The 19,223-nt window shown below is 45.7% G+C and overlaps 1 protein-coding gene across 2 annotated transcripts in view; it reads right to left on the bottom strand.

Annotated features, from left to right (window-relative positions):
- LOC139378732 (ras association domain-containing protein 3-like) overlaps positions 1 to 19,223 on the bottom strand; it is a 55,612-nt gene that overhangs the window by 23,722 nt on the left and 12,667 nt on the right. The window contains exon 1 of one of the 2 annotated variants that reach the window (XM_071121176.1): positions 5,456 to 5,862. The exons of the other annotated variant lie outside the window; for it this stretch is intronic. Within the exon in view, the coding sequence (XP_070977277.1) occupies positions 5,456 to 5,578 (123 nt within the window). The 5' untranslated portion in view covers positions 5,579 to 5,862. Of the gene's footprint in view, positions 1 to 5,455; positions 5,863 to 19,223 lie in introns of those variants that run through there. 2 annotated transcript variants of the gene reach the window in all.

Genomic DNA, 19,223 nt, shown 5'->3' with positions numbered 1-19,223 from the left:
GTGTTCATTATGCTGTGAGGGCTGGTACACCCATACGAGTGTATTGAGAGTGCTGGGATACCCACCAACAAAGCAATAAACACATTAGGCCCACAGTAAAGATTGGGTTTCCACAACACTCTGGCCTGAGCAACTTCAATCGCATCTCTCCAAGACGTCCTGTTTCATGGACCTACAAGTGACATGATTGAGCAGCTGATACACTGTATACATTTAAATGTACACATGGCAATAGGTATAGCTAGCAAGTAGCTACGAGATCCAATTCACTCCATGCTGTTGGCATGTCCTCCCTTTCTCGCTCTCCTCTCACGTAGTGTGCAATGGTGTGTGTGGAGCTTGTACGTAGTGTGTAATGATGTGTGTAGATACCATGTGCAGAGTGTGTGTGATTGCGGTAGAGTAATTACAGCCACAGCCAATTTCTCTAACTGCTCCCAGAAACAGCATATGGTAGCCAGGGATCTTCAAGGATAGTGACCCACAACTCTCTGCTCTGTACCAGTTGGCTTCTGACCCTAGCCAGGGGAAATGAGAGGGTGGTGGCTGACAGCCATCAGTTAAATGACCACCTGGATACCCTTCCTAGTGTGTAATAGACACCTTTAGGCCAGGTGTCTTCTAGGACCTATGAGTAAGAACCAGCTCCTATTGGGACTCAGTAGTTCTAATACAGGGCATTATTCAGGATAATGATAGTTTGTTGTCCAGAGGAGAGGGGATTCTCTCACAGACAGTGAGGGGGTGTGTCTAATAGACCACCTGTTCTGTTGTCTTGCTAGGATGGGACATGACCACAGGTGATACAGTTCAGTAGGTCTGGAAGCTTGATCAAGTGCTGCCGTTCCATAACTGATGTGGCTGTGCATGCACGAGTAGTCGAGCACACACACGGGTCCAGTGTTTAACAAACACCTCATCTGCTCCATGACGCAGGCAGTCTGAAAGGTAATCATATTATCAAGGAGCCTGCTCTGTGTGTGCGTGTAGGGGGGGGGGGGGGGGGGGGGGGGAAGAGACTGCGATAGCAACCGGGGCCATTGCAAAAACAATCAAATTGAGTTTCCTCTGGAACAGAACACTTAGAGCAGCAGGCAGTTATAAAAAGGGCTTTATGTAACATGCAGGCAGGTCATGCAACAGCAACATAAGAGAGGAAGACTGGCCACGGATCATGAAGCAGCCTACTCCCATGCCAACTCCCTGCAGTAAAACCCACCTTTGGAGCACAGTCTTTTTTTCAACATGGCTCTGTTTGGTATGTAGGCTAGATGACGTAGGGCCCCGTTTTGCATTTCTAAACTAAGAAGCACGTTTCCATAATCAGCCTTTTTTTATCAGTAGCTGCGAGGGCTGAATTGGTGGAGTATGCTGTGTGGGTCTTGCTTTGTTTAGCTGAAGTATGAAAACAGAGAAACAGTTGACATTCTCTCCTTTCTGCAGCAGAACAAAACTCACAACAGCAGGAAGGAAACAGGCCTGCATGGCACCCACTGACACAAACACACGGTTGGTTACAAGGCACACACAGCTGAGTCGAGCTGAGCAGTGTTTAGGGCTGGCTAGGTTGTGAACATAAACAGATGAAAGCCTCAGGGACTCCTCTTCAAACAGTCTGTACCTCAAGTGGTGCCCCGAGCCCTCTGCCACTGCTTAGTCATGCTATTCTATCGCCTATCATTAACACGCCATATTGAAACACACATAAAGAGACACGAAAGGCTTTGTGTAAGGTTGATGAAGGTACAACTGTCGTGGCACCAGTCATTCACCGCTTGGACAGCAAGTATATATATATAACTTGTTAATTACACAGATCTATTGGAGATCTCCCTGGAGCAGATCCTACATTTTGTCTAGGCTGGGTGTGCCACTGACATACTCTCTTCATCTCCAAATCTGAACTCAAGTCAGAGGAGTCATCTCTCTCTCACACACACACAGACCGGTATGCTGGAAAAAACGGACACCCCGTCCCTGAATAACAGACAAAGCTCTCAGGCGTTCTCACTTCTTCTGGAACAGGCGTCTGGAGAGGTCTGGCTGCCGTTATGTAAACTCACAGCAGACTGAAGGTTCTAGTGTGAGTTTGAGATTGGCTGGGGCTCCTGGAAGTCTTCTCTTTCACTCAGACCTTTTCCACTCCCTGAAAGCTAGTGCTAAGTAAACGCTAGCACAGTACGGCCCAGGAGGAAGAGCAGGCCTGGTGAACAGGTTTGTTGTATGTACTTTGGACTTGCATGTTTGTTTACATTTCCTCATTTCCTACAGCAAGATGACAAGCATGACAAAATGGAGGAACTGTGGTAAATGTGATACTGTAATAATTAGGGCAAGGACGATACCAATAGCGCAATATTTTTTGGATGGCAAAAATGAAAACACGAAGCAGACCAAACTCTTTGGTCCTTTAAAAACCTGCAGTATGTAAAGTATTGTGTGCAGCATCACTACAGATCCTGCTTCGATCCCAAGCTGTGTCACAGCCGGCCGCAACCGGGAGACCCATGAGGCAGCGCACAATTGGCCCTGCACCGTACGGGTTAGTGGAGGGTTTGGCTGGCCGGCCGGGTTGTCCTTGTCCCATCACGCTCTAGCGACTCCTGTGGCGGGCCAGGCGCAATGCACGCTGACTAGGTTGCCAGGTGTACGGTGTTTCCTGGCTTCCGCTTTAAGCGAGCAATGTGTCAAGAAGCAGTGCAGCTTGGCGGGGTCATGTTTCAGAGGATGCACGGCTCTCGACATTCACCTCTCCCGAGTCAGTACGGGAATTGCAGCGATGGGACTAGACTGTCACTACCAATTGGATAGCACAAATTTTAAAAAATACGTTATGCACAACTTGAACTGAAAGTGACAGCAAACAGAGAACCAGATACAAAGCTGGGAACAAGCAGGAACTGCAACACAATAGCTGAGGAACTAGGGGTGGCAGAGGGGGAGACGCGTGAGGGAGGGTGTGTTAATGGATTGTGTGGTTGATCAAGGTCCTGACATGCGTTTGCACACCATGCTGCCAGGTAATGTCATAGACAAGTCAAACCCAGCCTCCCTGAACGTGTGTGGGGGCAATGCCACTGCCATCAAAACCCTCCTGTACTTACACAGGAATATAGTCTGCGGGACTGAGATCCAACTAAAAGGGGCCTTTTCCCACCAGCAGCAGAAGAGACCGGAAGGGAGGCTAAAGCAGCTTCTTTATCTGTAGCAACACAGAAATCATGGGTGTGATTCCATCCCCTTCTAGTAATCTGGGGCATCCTCTGGTCCGGACGGAGCAGTGTTTCTGATGTCTGAGGAAGACCGGTACTAAGCTGTTTCTTTCCCTCCCTCTGTTGGACAGATCTCTCTCCCACCCTCTCCATCTGGAAAAAGAGAGCACTCAAGGAGAGAACCTGAAATGCATTATTGTTGTACAGCACCCTAAACACACAAACAGCCACCGCTTGTCCTCCACTCAACCCAACCAACAGCCCTCTCTGTGACCGAGGCAGCCTATAGTTTTATACAGGAAGACTGCCAGAGGAGATAATGCGTGATGATTATCTTACATAAGCGTCTGCCGTTGTTGACTTTGGAGCAGAGCAACAAACAGCAGCCCTCTCTTCCTACACGGCTGCCATGTTAGATTGAAACAGACCAACTCACTCCCAAACAGCTCTACTAAAATCTAACTACTTTAAGTATTTATTTAACTAGGCATGTCAGTTAAGAACAAATTCCTATTTACAATGACGGCGTACCAAACCTTAACCCAGACGACGCTGGGCCAATTGTGACCCGCCCCATGGGACTCTCAATCACGGCCGGTTGTTGATACAGCCTGGAATCAAAACCAGGGTCTGTAGTGACGCCTCTAACACTGAGATGCAATGCCTTAGACCGCTGTGCCACTCAGGAGCTAATACGATAACCATAACTAACACTACACACACCTACTATTATGATTAATGTATTATACAGCAATATATCTATCACATAGCTCCACTACAAACCCATTAGGGTTCTCTCCTCCCGTATAAAGAAAGAGGGCTGTGAGTTACTGAGTAGTCCACAGTATTAGCTAGCTACTCTGGAGACAGAGACTAGCTGAGGAGGGTTATGAGGCCCCGTCACTCAGAAGCTGTGCCGCCGCCGTGTGTGTCTATTGCTGCTGTTTCCCAGCAGCCCAGGCAGTCAGAGCTTTGAATGTCCATGGTGCTAAGGGGTAAACAGAAAGACTAGAGGCATGTTGAAGCTGAAATTTTGACTTGTAAAGACACACACCACAATGAACAGGCACTCTTGGTTAAACATGGGCCAAGGCCAACAGAGAATCTAAATCGTCACAAAAACCATTGCGCAAGAGGAGACACTGCTACGGAAGAACCTAACTAGCCCCTCATCTTTATCATTAAACTGTTGTTTGCTGGGGCTGTCAGGGGGGTAAGGAAAGAGAGTTATCTAAGCCCATGAAACCTATTTGAAACAAGTAGCAGTGGCATAACCAATGGCACCATGAAGAACAGTACATTTAAAAAGAAGGCATTAAGTCTTCCACATGGTACTGGATGAATAGAACCCCATACAGCAGGATTTGAGCTGCTGGAGGGGCTACTATGAGAGACCCTCTGAGTGACGTTTCACTCACAATAACACAATTGTGGGTGCAGACACAGCATTATGCTTAGTGGGCAAGTCCCTTCATGGCATAGTGTGTGTGTGTGTTGCATGGGCCACTTTGTCCGCAGCCTGGCATGGAATATGACTGTGTCAAGGTCATATGGAAATATGAGAGGTCAGGCTGAGAAGAGTTTGCAAGCTCAACACACACATAGTGAATGCAGTTGTGTGTGAGAGACAGGACAATAACTTACATTATATGCAGAGTCTTGAGTCTGGGAGACAGACCAGTATTGATGAGCACAAATTGACCTACTTATGAGTTCCAGAACCCATAGTCAGGATGTCATGGGCTTTAACCCAATCAGGGGCTAAAGGTCTCCTCTGGCATGCACCTCTGGCATGCACGTTAACCAACTCTTCCACTGTTTAAAATACAACTATACAATTTAATTGTTGACTATAGCTCAAAATATAAAGTGTTAGGATAGCAATTTAGGTGCCCCTATCAAAGTATGATCCCACGTGGTTCTGAAATATATTAGCTGCACGTGCCACTCAGATTACGGCTATAATTGTCCACCATCAGATTAGCTCCATTCAAATCTAAAATCATAAAGCCTGGCAAACCAATACGGATTTAGCCTAAACAAATAATTGATAGCTAAAGTTAGCTCATGAGACGGATAGCCAGCCTGCCTACCATTGGTTACGTTGAACATACTGTAGAGCAGGACTGCACGCGAAACTGGTAACTCCTTAAATTAACGCGTTAGCAACAGGTTGCTAACTTTATATGACAAAACACAGTATTTAACAGGTGAGACGTTGGCACAAATTAAAGTTCATGTACCTTGTACTGGGTTGGTTTCCCTGAAGGCTTCCTGAAGAACGAAGTTCTGGCGGTGAAAAAATACTCTTCGGAGTCCTCCTCTAAACTACTGTAGCCACTACTCATGGTGCTAGTCCACGTCATTTGAGGAGAAAACTAATCTCTTCAAATTTGGCTGCAGCAAAGCAACAACTTGAAAATAAAGTTGGCTACACCTCCGCAAACTTGTTTTGTGAACCGCAAAAAGCCGAACACTTTCCAACGCTCGAATCCTCCGTTCACTCTTCAACCAACTACTGATGAATCCTCACACTCTAGCAACTATGGAGCCGCTGTCTGTCAGCCGCTCTGAAGACACGCCTACTAGAATTCATTGAAAAGTCCTCTATAGAAATCACCTTTGACTTTCTTCCTCTTCTTCTTCGTGTGGTTTTCCGGCAGACTAGACGCTGTGTTGCTGCCGTTTACAGGTCGGAGAGCAAATTGCACATTTTGGTCACCCCCAAAAAAGGGAAAGAGGAATTGGACACATTTAAATTGCACCACCATCTAACCATGCAACTATACACTATCCCCAAAAACCCACCACCCCATTCCACTATTTTTGCCCGATGGATGGAACCCCTTCTCTCAAACCTTCCTGTAGAACTTCTGCACTAAAATCTCCCACACCCAAATATTTCTCTGCTACTGCAACTACCACATCTATCTTCAGTGGTGTCTGTTCCATCAGTGAAGTGCAGTTGATCACCATGGCTATAACCGCAAGAAATCCAACCTTACTAAAACTTATCCTCTCTGGCTCGCTCTCTTCATGCCTGCTCACTGGGGGGCTCCCAGTCGGCTGCCTTAGCATAGGAAACTTTCTGACCCACTCGAACCCTGGCAATCTCAACCTGTCTCTCTTTCACAGGGCACTTCGTATCCCCAGCTGCATTGGCACCCTCACAGTTGACACACAGTGCTTTCTTTATCCCAACAGTACACTCCCTCTGACTGTGCTCTCATGCACATTTCTCACATCGTGGGATTTCCCTTCTACATTACTGCTGCAACATGTCCAAACCCTGGCACCTAAAAGTACCGTAGCGGGTTCGGAACATAGGCCCTCACAGAATAGCAAATATAACCTAACCTTAACAGGTAGAAACTCTGGGTCAAAGCTCAACAAAACAGACAGGGTATTTTCAGTCTTGCCATTGGGTCTACATCTCACCAAATGGCGGAAGTCACAAACACTAGGAATCTTCATTTTCATTTGATCCACCTCTACATTCAACACTTCCCCACAGGGCACCCCTTTCAGCGGTGCCCTGCTCCGGAGAGCAAAGCACACCACAGGTTGAACCCCGAGCTGCGTGACTTAAAGCACCCGCTTCCTCTGGGAGGCAGATACATAAAAAATCCAAACAATTCCACTTCTCGAAACTTCAGATGTAACCATTCCCAGTTTATCCTTTACCCAGCTTGACACAACGTACGGGTTGCCCAAAAAGCCGGAATCAACCCTTTTCTAAAATCTCACTCTCCGGTAGGATTCTCGGGGCAAACGTTGAAAGACTCTACCACACCTGCTGCCGCATGTAGGACCACTACATCCTGGACTGGCTCAACTTCAGAGTGCTCACCACTGCCGACTGACTCCATTTCAAGATCCTCAAGGTTCTCAAGAGAGCATGAAGACCTATAAGTAAGATGACTTGGTTTGTAATCAGGAGACGTAAGTATGTACAGTATGTACTCCTCAAACTCAGGAGACAAACCTCTGATCTTATGCGCCATTCGCACCTCTTTCGCCTCTTCCCAACCAACAGTTTCCACCGGCTTCTCCATTACATTCACATCAATGAAGTGAAACCAATAGTTATTTCATTCTTTCTTACTTCCTGCCTCTCATACTTTTCTTTCCTTAGTCAGTGTGGCACTTGATGACATACTCCCGAGTGGCGCAGCGGTCTAAGGCACTGCTTCTCAGTGCAAGAGGCGTCACTACAGTCCCTGGTTAGATTCCAGGCGGTATCACATCCGGCCGTGATTGAGAGTCCCATAGGGCGGCGCACAATAGGCCCAGCGTCGTCCGGGTTTGGTCGGTGTAGGCCGTCATTGTAAATACGAATTTGTTCTTAACTGTCTAGTTAAATAAAGGTGACATTATTTTTTATACTGTAGGTCTATATGCTCAGCACTTCCACTCATCATCAAATAATCCATATGAATCCATAGGTGCACACATCCTAAAGAGACAACATAACATCTGCTTGCCACTTACCTCAATGAACATGCAGCACAGCGAAGCTAGCTTTCTTATTTTCCTTCCCTGCAACATGCTGCTTTACCCGAGCTCCAGGACCAACTAAACTAAAAATGCAGACCAAAGGCATTTAATACTTTAGACTTACATACGCCCAGATGAATGGGTGGAACATCAGGCGTTCAGTCAGACCAACCTTTTAAAATTCCCAGTGACCCTTGATAGTTGTGGTAGTGTGTGTTTGTGTGTCTCTTAGTGTGTACATGTCAAAAACCCCTGCCTATCTACCAGAACCACATATAACCTATATATAAAATCAGAATGTCTTGCCCCTTTCTAAACTCTGCATAGGCCTATGGGATCCACCCTAACACAGCTCAATGTGCTCGGACGGGATTCTGTAGCCAGGGGTAACATGACATCATCAGTAACCAGGAAATGGGACAACGAGAACCCTACGCAGGAACTCCGGTTCAACTGCATTCTCACTTTTCAATCCAAACTGGTCAAGGCTTTGGTTATGGAGTCCATCTCTGGTCCATCTCTACCATATGAGGACAACATTAGTTATGTAAATGTTTGGCATGGATGAAGAAAAGCTGAATAAAAACACCCAAATTAAAGCCTTGTTCTCTGTTAGACATGAGACTGGGTTGGGTTCTAGCCAGGAATAAACCCCTCTCTGCTACTGACTCTCATTCCCTGATGTTGGTTGGCTTTCTCTCCTACTGGCATTGATCACAGCGAGTCATGAAAATGTAATCATTTCATCAGCAGCTTCTCATGCTGTTGTTACGACAACCACCCCATGCAGTGTCAGATAATCTGTTGTATAAGTATTAATAAACATTCTTAAAAACACATTTGGTGTTTGACGGTGGGGAGGCTAGCTGGCTCCTGGGTTTATTTGGTTATAAATGTGTAATATGTTTTTTATTCATGTTTTAACTCAGTGGTGGTGTTTTTAGTGTCTGATAAAGTTGTCTTGCATCAGCCAACAAATGGAACCCATTACTGCGATTCTCAGAGAGCAGAGCTATAATGCTTTAACAGCCATAATGAAAAGTGCATGCAGTTAATTTCTATTAGGATTTTAGTTGCCTAAGGCTTTTTTCTGAGTACATTTCTACATGGCTCCTCCTGTGTGGCCTGTTCTTTAACACACTAATATCATTCAACTAACTAGCCCACCCAGTCACTAGAAAGGATGTTACAATGTCAGATACTGGGTCAAACGTATGTAACATCTGTAGTGAATAAGGCGTACAACCCTTATCCTGACCACACCCAACACATACTGTAGCAGGCTTCTTTGGGGTTTATGGAGGGACAGCCCTAATTTAAACCCAGAGTGCAGAGGCGACCTAAAAATAACCTAGGAGCACTGGAACAGCCAAACCCTTCAACCACACCACAGCCTGGCCAGAGAAGATTCATACAGCTGGCCTCTCTGTCCAGTTCTCTTGCAGTCTCAGAGCCAACTGCCCACATGTCTGTCGAGGACAAACTATACACTCCACTAGAACCCTGTCTAACCAACAGCTTCTGGTCAGGTGGAGTGATGGGCACTAGTTGTTATGGCTTCCGTGGCCTGTATTTCTGTAGTACTGTGCTGACTTTGGAACCAACAGATAGGCTCCTGTAGGTGCATGGGAGCGTGTGAAAAAAAATCACAGAGAATGTCTCAGACACATGGAAACTCATTCTCAGTCCCAACCCCCTCAAACTCCCTCTCCCTTCCCTGGTGTAAAACAATGGACACTCGGCTTGAACCCCCCCCCCCCCCCCCCCCCCTTCCCGATCTCCACAGAGAGAGAGAGAGCGGTCAGGCAGGCCAGGCTAGAGAGAGAGAAAGAGGTGAACCTTCACTAGGCCTGTAGTCTCTCTGGCTGAAAGCTACAGCCCTTGGCAGACATTACCCACATTCCTCTGCAGACAGGGGGTTAAGGTTCTCAGCACACTGCTTGTTTCCAAGCTGCAGATTTAGTTAGTTATAGGTGAAGGGGTAAGAAGAGGTGAGGGTGAGGTAAAAGGGGTAGGTGCATAAGGAGGTGAGTGGGTGAGGTCGGGGAGGCGTAAGGAATGTCCCATAAATGACTCCATAAATGAGACTTCCACCACAAAGGCTAGTCTGTGGAGAGAGTGTTGTGAGAAAACTGACACTCTCTACTTCAGGCTAATCAGTGAGTGTGGGAGTCCGAGTTCCCCTACCTTTATCATCTAGAATGACGACATTGTTGTAATAATTCACCCTATTTTATTATCAGGAAGTACAACAAATATTCCTATGAGCAATGATATATGATGTGCTTGAGATAAAACACAGATGAGGAATGCTCACTCATAAGAGTGATGGATAGCTAGTTTCAGTATACTGTATACTGTGCATTCGGAAAAGTATTCAGACCCCTTTCCTTTTTCCACATTTTGTTACATTACAACCTTATTCTAAAATGGATTAAATACATTTTTTCCTCATCAATCTACACACATAATGACAATGCAAAAACCGTTTTTTAGAAATTTTTGCAAATGTATAAAAAATGTAAAACAAATACCTTATTTACATAAGTATTCAGACCCTTTGCTATGAGACTCGAAGTTGAGCTCAGGTGCATCCTGTTTCCATTGATCATCCTTGTGATGTTTCTACAACTTGATTGGAGTCTGTGATAAATGCAATTGATTTGACATGATTTGGAAAGGCAAACCTATCTATATAAGGCCCCACAGTTGACAGTGCATGTCAGAGCAAAAACTAAGCCATGAGGTTGAAGGAATTGTCCGTAGAGCTCCAAGACAGTATTGTGTTAAGGCACAGATCTGGGCAAGGGTATCAAAAACAATTCTGCAGCTTTGAAGGTCCCCAAGAACACAGTGGGCTTCATCAAATCATATCAAATTTTATTTGTCACATGCGCCGAATACAACAGGTGTAATCATATACCGTGAAATCATTCTTAAATGGAAGAAGTTTGGAACCACCAAGACACTTCCTAGAGCTGAGCAATCGGGGGAGAAGGGCCTTGGTCAGGGAGGTGACCAAGAACTCGATGGTCAGTCTGACAGAGCTCCAGAGTTCCTCTGTGGAGATGGGAGAACCTTCCAGAAGGACAACCATCTCTGCAGTACTCCAACAATCAGGTTTTTATGGTTGAGTGGCCATACGGTAGCCACTCCTTAGTATAAGGCACATGACACCCCTCTTGGAGTTTGTCAAAAGGCACCTAAAGGACTCTCAGACCATGAGAAACAAGATTTTCTGGTAAACCAAGATTGAACTCTTTGGCCTGAATGCCAAGCGTCACGTCTGGAGGAAAACTGGCACCATCCCTACGGTGAAGCATGGTGTTGGCAACATCATGCTGTGGGGATGTTTTTCAGTGGCAGGGACTGGGAGACTAGTCAGGATCGAGGGAAAGATGAACAGAGCAAAGTACAGAGAGATCCTTGATGAAAACCTGCTCCAGAGCGCTCAGGACCTCAGACTGGGGTGAAGGTTCAAACTCCAACAGGACAATGACGCGAAGCACACAGCCAAGACAACACAGGAGTGGCTTCGGGACAAGTCTCTGAGTGTCCTTGAGTGGCCCAGTCAGAGCCCGGACTTGAACCCGATTGAACATCTTTGGAGAGACCTGAAAATAGCTGTGCAGCGACGCTCCCCAACCAACCTGACAGAGCTTGAGAGGATCTGCAGAGAAGAATGGGAGAAACTCTCCAAATACAGGTGTGCCAAGCTTGTAGCGTCGTACCCAAGAAGACTCAAGGCTGTAATTGCTACCAAAGGTGCTTCAACAAAGTACTGAGTAAAGGGTCGGAATATTTATGTAATACATATTTCAGTTGTTTATTTTGAATACTTTTGCAAAAATTTCTAAAAGCCTGTTTTTGCTTTGTCGTTATGGGGTATTGTGTGTAGATTGCTGAGTTTTTTTGTTCAACACCTGTGGCCATATACGAGGTTAGATTACACCAGAATAGTACTGGATACCTGTCCCTACCCCCTTTTACTTCGCCAAATAAGGCCTGAGTGACTCAACTTTGACTTCTCCTGTGTTTCTTCTGAGGCACTGAGTGCATTGGAGTGAGTGTGTGTGTTGAAATATATCTGCTGCCTCTCTTCCTCTGAGGCACAGTAACTCACAACATTCTCTGACAGCCAAGAAGCGCCACTCACTCATGAGCAAACACCATAGGAATGCTTGGATACGGACACTATGCTACTGTAATATATTCCATATTTGCTTCTGTAGTTACCTAATTCTCACAAGCTCACAACAACAACAAAAAGTTCTTAGTTATGTGCAGACTACTGTATTTCACTTAACTGGTTTCTGAGCTACACAAACCACCCTCCATTTTGCACTTCAAACGGTAAAGAACCTGGCACCCAGCGTTGACCCCGGAGAGATCAAAGGGACTATTATACTGGGTAACATACTTACTCTTTGGGGAGTTGAGCTGCTGCCCATAATTCTACACTCGTCGTTGCCAACACAGCCAGATCAACACTATCCACTTCACACGCTCTCTGTATTCTCAAATCTAGTTGAATCTCAAGTCTTTCAACGTTAATTTTGTACATTTATACCTTTATCAGTGACGAATGTGTGCCATTTGCAGTGGAAGCTTATTGGAGAGGAGCGGGAGGAGGAGGAGGCAGCGATTATACGGATAGATACGGTGGGCAGAGTTCAAGGCAGCATTGTAAACATAAACACACACAGACCCGATTCATACCACACCATTGGCTACCCTACGATCAGCACATAGGCACAGATCTATAAATGTATAGGGGCAACTTTATCCTACTCATAACTGCAGACAACACAGGAACAGCTGCTGCTCACAGGCATAATACTATAGGCAGGTCAGGACTCGCTTAAAGAGTGACAATAGACCTGCTCTCTCCCCGCCTTATGCCCCATATACAGTAACTAACTGTGGCTCCTTTGTCTGGCCCTTAGATGGACACAGGGCTTAGAATCATCAGGTCCCCACTCTGTCTGTATATTTGAGGGGGAAGCGCAAACACTACCTATAGACACTGAGGGGGAAGCACAAACACTACCTATAGACACTGAGGGGGAAGCACAAATACTACCTATAGACACTGAGGGGGAAGCACAAACACTACCTATAGACACTGAGGGAGAAGCACAAACACTACCTATAGACACTGAGGGGGAAGCACAAATACTACCTATAGACACTGAGGGGGAAGCACAAACACTACCTATAGACACTGAGGGGGAAGCACAAACACTACCTATAGAGACTGAGGGGGAAGCACAAACACTACCTATAGAGACTGAGGGGGAAGCACAAACACTACCTATAGAGACTGAGAGGGAAGCACAAACACTACCTATAGACACTGAGGGGGAAGCACAAACACTACCTATAGACACTGAGGGGGAAGCACAAACACTACCTATAGACACTGAGGGGGAAGCACAAACACTACCTATAGACACTGAGGGGGAAGCACAAACACTACCTATAGACACTGAGGGGGAAGCACAAACACTACCTATAGACACAGAGGGGGAAGCACAAACACTACCTATAGACACTGAGGGGGAAGCACAAACACTACCTATAGACACAGGGGGAAGCACAAACACTACCTATAGACACTGAGGGGGAAGCACAAACACTACCTATAGACACTGAGGGGGAAGCACAAACACTACCTATAGACACTGAGGGGGAAGCACAAACACTACCTATAGACACTGAAGGGGAAGCACAAACACTACCTATAGACACTGAGGGGGAAGCACAAACACTACCTATAGACACTGAGAGGGAAGCACAAACACTACCTATAGACACTGAGGGGGAAGCACAAACACTACCTATAGACACTGAGGGAGAAGCACAAACACTACCTATAGACACTGAGGGGGAAGCACAAACACTTCCTATAGACACTGAGAGGGAAGCACAAACACTACCTATAGACACTGAGGGGGAAGCACAAACACTACCTATAGACACTGAGGTTGAAGCACAAACACTACCTATAGACACTGAGGGGGACTTATAGACACTGAGGGGGAAGCACAAACACTACCTATAGACACCGAGGGGGAAGCACAAACACTACCTATAGACACTGAGGGGGAAGCACAAACACTACCTATAGACACTGAGAGGGAAGCACAAACACTACCTATAGACACTGAGGGGGAAGCACAAACACTACCTATAGACACTGAGGGGGAAGCACAAACACTACCTATAGACACTGAGGGGGAAGCACAAATACTACCTATAGACACAGAGGGGGAAGCACAAACACTACCTATAGACACTGAGGGGGAAGCACAAACACTACCTATAGACACTGAGAGGGAAGCACAAACACTACCTATAGACACTGAGGGGGAAGCACAGCGACGCTACAGTTAAAACACACAGCCACTACAGGCAACATAAAACATCAGGTGAGATTATCCCCTCGTCACACTTGGATTAGACACAGGCTCTGATGAGCTGTTGGCTCTGTCAACAACATGGACGTCTCCTCTGCTCAGGTCACAACACAATGACTCACTGATTACACTACGGACTGGCAGGAAAGATGGGAGACGATGGGAAACAGGGGAGAGGAGGTGCAGATAAGAAACAATAATACATCCAGTTTTTACAGGCTGACCTGGAAGTCCTCAGGCTGTGATCGTGATGGGGTTTTGATTGTGATCGTGGCACAGAAGCCACTCTGTCTTGTGGCTCGACATAAGGTTTTCTTGTAGGGCTGTGAATGATAGGGGAACTACGCTGGAACCATAAGGGACTGGGATGACCACTGATGTATCGCAGACCAAATGAATATTGACTAGTAGTGATAGACATTCTAGTTCAATAGAGTTCACTGTAGAGTCCCAGACGATTATTTGATCCAGACAGTCATGTCTGCTATGTCTGCTGATAGGAAACACTGTCTGTCAGAGGTAGCTGGGTTATGGGGAAAGCCTGGGGATGTCTGGTGTGTTGAAGATGTTATCGTACATCTTTATCTGCCCAGTTTGACACAGAGAGGGAACATTGAAATAACTGGAACACCCTGTCTGTAAAACAGCAACATGATGAACCAATCTGGGCTGAACTCTGACCCCGCTCCCTCACAACAACCACGTAACAATAAAAACCCGACATCAACATCTACAGTAAATCAGGACCGGGTGTGACTTGGTGAACCAAGTCCTTTTTAACTGTGTGTTTCGCAATATCCCTGCAGTTGAGGTTAGGTCACTAAAAGGTAAACTATCTTAAATTACAGCCCACTAATCATATAGAACAGAGCTGTTACGCAATATATGATTTGGTGGATTTTGTTTCCGAGTTCTGGGTTCTGGGTTGGAGAACGGTTCCAGGACCAGGCACTCTGCTGAGAGGTTGGGTTCTGTTATCAGAGGAGTGTAGGCCTATATCTTATAACGAGAGCCGTGTGACAGAGCAGCCTTTCAGTGATTAACATAGCAAAAGTGAAAAAGAGAATCGTAACAGTGTTCGGGGGTATTTCCACTAAACATTTACATTTTAGTAATTTATCAGACGCTCTTATGACTTACAGTAGTGAGTGCATACATTTTCATACTTTTTTCACACGGGTTCCCCATGGGAATTGAACCCACAACCTTGGCATTACAAGCACCATGAAAAACCAACGGAGCCACGCAGAATTGTATTTAACATTTGGGGTCACTAAGGAAACGGTTGGCTATTTCTGTTGGCTATTTCTGTTGGCTGCACAGTGTGCTGTTGAGGAATCTTCATTCAGCATGAGGTCTAAAGCTTTGTTCGATCTATGTAGAGCCTTTCCTGTCCTCTTGTCTATACTTACGGTATCCTTTGATTTTGGCCCATAGCTTAACCTGACTGAAGCAGGTAAGATAGCATACCTATGACATGACGCAAGCCACCTTATAGGACGTACTACATTACCCCGCGCACGATGAGGAGGAGAAGAGGGAAGGGAATAAGGGAGACTCCCGTTAGTCTGAGAGCTCAGAGAGGTGTAGAGTCCCTGAGCATTCCGCCACAGATAAAGAGTTCTGTGAAGGTTTGTGAAGAATGCACATATTAACAGAGGTGTCACAAAGGTCAAAGGTTAAAGTTCAACAACTTATGCAGGTTATCCTAAGCTAACATTTTGGGGTTAACGAGCAGCAAAGAAGCCCAGAGGGAATACATCAACATTCTTCTCCTCCTAACAACTGTCAGATCTTGTCACACTCTGAGGCTGTGTTACAGTGTGTAGGATTCCTAGTTATAAAATGTCACCATGTGTTGACTGGCAGCCATATTGAGTCGGCTTCACTCCTGTGAACTTCATCGCGTAACGTCTGTGATTCATTTAGTAGTACAGGTACGTACATACGTACTGTACATACAGTGGGGCAAAAAAGTATTTAGTCAGCCACCAATTGTGCAAGATCTCCCACTTAAAAAGATGAGAGGCCTGTAATTTCCATCATAGGTACACTTCAACTATGACAGACAAAATTAGAAAAAAAATCCAGAAATTCACATTGTAGGATTTTTTATTCATTAATTTGCAAATTATGGTGGAAAATAAGTATTTGGTCAATAACAAAAGTTTATCTCAATACTTTGTTATATACCCTTTGTTGGCAATGACAGAGGTCAAACGTTTTCTGTAAGTCTTAACAAGGTTTTCACACACTGTTGCTGGTATTTTGGGGCATTCCTCCATGCAGATCTCCTCTAGTGCAGTGATGTTTTGGGGCTGTTGCTGGGCAACACGGACTTTCAACTCCCTCCAAAGATTTTCTATGGGGTTGAGATCTGGAGACTGGCTAGGCCACTCCAGGACCTTGAAATGCTTCTTACGAAGCCACTCCTTCGTTGCCCGGGCGGTGTGTTTGGGATCATTGTCATGCTGAAAGACCCAGCCACGTTTCATCTTCAATACCCTTGCTGATGGAAGGAGGTTTTCACTCAAAATCTCACGATACATGGCCCCATTCATTCTTTCCTTTACACGGATCAGTCGTCCTGGTCCCTTTGCAGAAAAACAGCCCCAAAGCATGATGTTTCCACCCCCATGCTTCACAGTAGGTATGGTGGTCTTTGGATGCAACTCAGCATTCTTCATGTCCTCCAAACACGCGAGTTGAGTTTTTACCAAAAAGTTATATTTTGGTTTCATCTGACCATATGACATTCTCCCAATCTTCTTCTGGATCATCCAAATGCTCTCTAGCAAACTTCAGACGGGCCTGGACATGTACTGGCTTAATCAGGGGGACATGTCTGGCACTGCAGGATTTGAGTCCCTGACGGCGTAGTGTGTTACTGATGGTAGGCTTTGTTACTTTGGTCCCAGCTCTCTGCAGGTCATTCACTAGGTCCCCCCATGTGGTTCTTCAGTCTTCCCAGCCTGGTGCAGGTCTACAATTTTGTTTCTGGTGTCCTTTGACAGCTCTTTGGTCTTGGCCCTAGTGGAGTTTGGAATGTGACTGTTTGAGGTTGTGGACAGGTGTCTTTTATACTGATAAGAAGTTCAAACAGGTGCCATTAATACAGGTAACGAGTGGAGGACAAAGGAGCCTCTTAAAGAAGAAGTTACAGGTCTGTGAGAGCCAGAAATCTTGCTTGTTTGTAGGTGACCAAATACTTATTTTCCACCATACTTTGCAAATAAATTCATAAAAAATCCTACAATGTGATTTTCTGGATTTTTTTCTTCTCATTTTGTCTGTCATAGTTGAAGTGTACCTGTGATGAAAATTACAGGCCTCGCTCATCTTTTTAAGTGGGAGAACTTGCACAATTGGTGGCTGACTAAATACTTTTTTGCCCCACTGTACGTGCGTACGTATGTACGTACGTACGTACAGACAGACAGACAGACAGACAGACAGACAGACAGACAGACAGACAGACAGACAACCACTAGGTGTTAATCTATTAATCGTGATAGTTACTGAGTAATATTGTAGAGGCCCTCTCTATTCCTAGTTTATTACAGACTTCTAAACTAGGATAAGGAGCTCATTGTCTTCCTGTGTCTGTGTCCTCTGGGTATAACAGAAGCTGAGAAGATCCATCCATCCAGCCTCTCTCCGATTCCATTTCCTTCACCGAGACATTTCCTGTCTCATGGGTTCATATCATTATCTGTCCATTTCAGGAGAGTTGGAACCACAGACCACAGAGCAGAGACAGAGAGTTGGACAGAGATAGAGCTACGGTCTACTGGGAGGTTCAGAGTACTTTATATAAGGATAATAAAGGATCATATAAATATAGGAATCTGGTTCTGGGCAGTCACATGGGAGAGTTTGATCAAAACCCAACAATGCCTCCCGCTGTCTGACCCGGCCGCACGCACGCACACACGCACACAGAGACACAGACGACACACAGACACACACACCCAACCACAGATTAACACAGAAACAGAAACACGACACTGTGAAACAACAACGACAGACATCTGCATGTCTCAGCAGCACTGTTCAGCACTGGTCCCAGGTTTCTGCTGAGCTAACATCTCACCACTAAACTGTTTCACTGCAGTATTGAAGCCAGACTGTTTTTGACAGAGTTGAAGATCCCTGACATGCTGAATATGTCACGCCCTGATCTGTTTCACCTGTCCTTGTGATTGTTTCCACCCCCTCCAGGTGTGGCTTATTCTCCCCAGTGTATTTATCCCTGTGTTTCCTGTCTCTCTGTGCCAGTTCGTCTTGTAGGTTACTCAAGTCAACCAGCGTGTTTTTATCGTACTCTTTTTGCTATTCTCTTTTTGCTAGTCTTCCTGGTTTTGACCCCTGCCTGACTCTGGACTACTTCCCCGCCTGCCTGATCATCCTTCCTGCTCTGACCTTGATTCTGCCTGCCCTTTGGTACCTTTTGGACTCTGAACTGGTTCTGACCCTTTTTGCCTGTCCACGACCATTCTCTTGCCTTACCCTATTGGATTAATAAATATTGTAAGGCTCCAACCGTCTGCCTCCTGTGTCTGCATCTGGGTCTCACCTTGTGCCATAATAGAATATGATCCAGAGGTGTGTCTATATGGCGTAATGCCCTCACTCTTTCCATCCATCCATCCATCCCACACGAGAGTTGTGTGTGTGTGCATGCTTGCGTACATTAGGTTGACCAAGGCTCATGGACTTAGGGACAGGCCCCCCCCCCCCCCCCCCTCTGAATGATCGGCTATGAAAAGCCAACTGACATTTACTCGTGAGGTGCTGACTTGTTGCACCCTCGACAACTACTGTGATTATTATTATTTGACCATGCTGGTCATTTATGAACATTTGAACATCTTGGCCATGTTCTGTTATAATCTCCACCCGGCACAGCCATAGTAAACTGAGTAAATGTCAGTTGGTGCATCAAAGCAGGGACCGAGAGACTGAAAAACAGCTTCTATCTCAAGGCCATCAGACTGTTAAACAGCCACCACTAACATTGAGTGGCTGCTGCCAACATAGACTCAACTCCAGCCACTTTAATAATGGAATAATTGATGTAAAAATGTATCACTAG

The sequence above is a fragment of the Oncorhynchus clarkii genome, chromosome 21 (assembly GCF_045791955.1).
Source record: "Oncorhynchus clarkii lewisi isolate Uvic-CL-2024 chromosome 21, UVic_Ocla_1.0, whole genome shotgun sequence".
In the NCBI taxonomy this organism is placed as follows: Eukaryota; Metazoa; Chordata; class Actinopteri; order Salmoniformes; family Salmonidae; genus Oncorhynchus; species Oncorhynchus clarkii.
The sequence above is the reverse complement of the archived record's forward strand: the minus strand, read 5'-3'. Positions and strand labels throughout refer to the sequence as shown.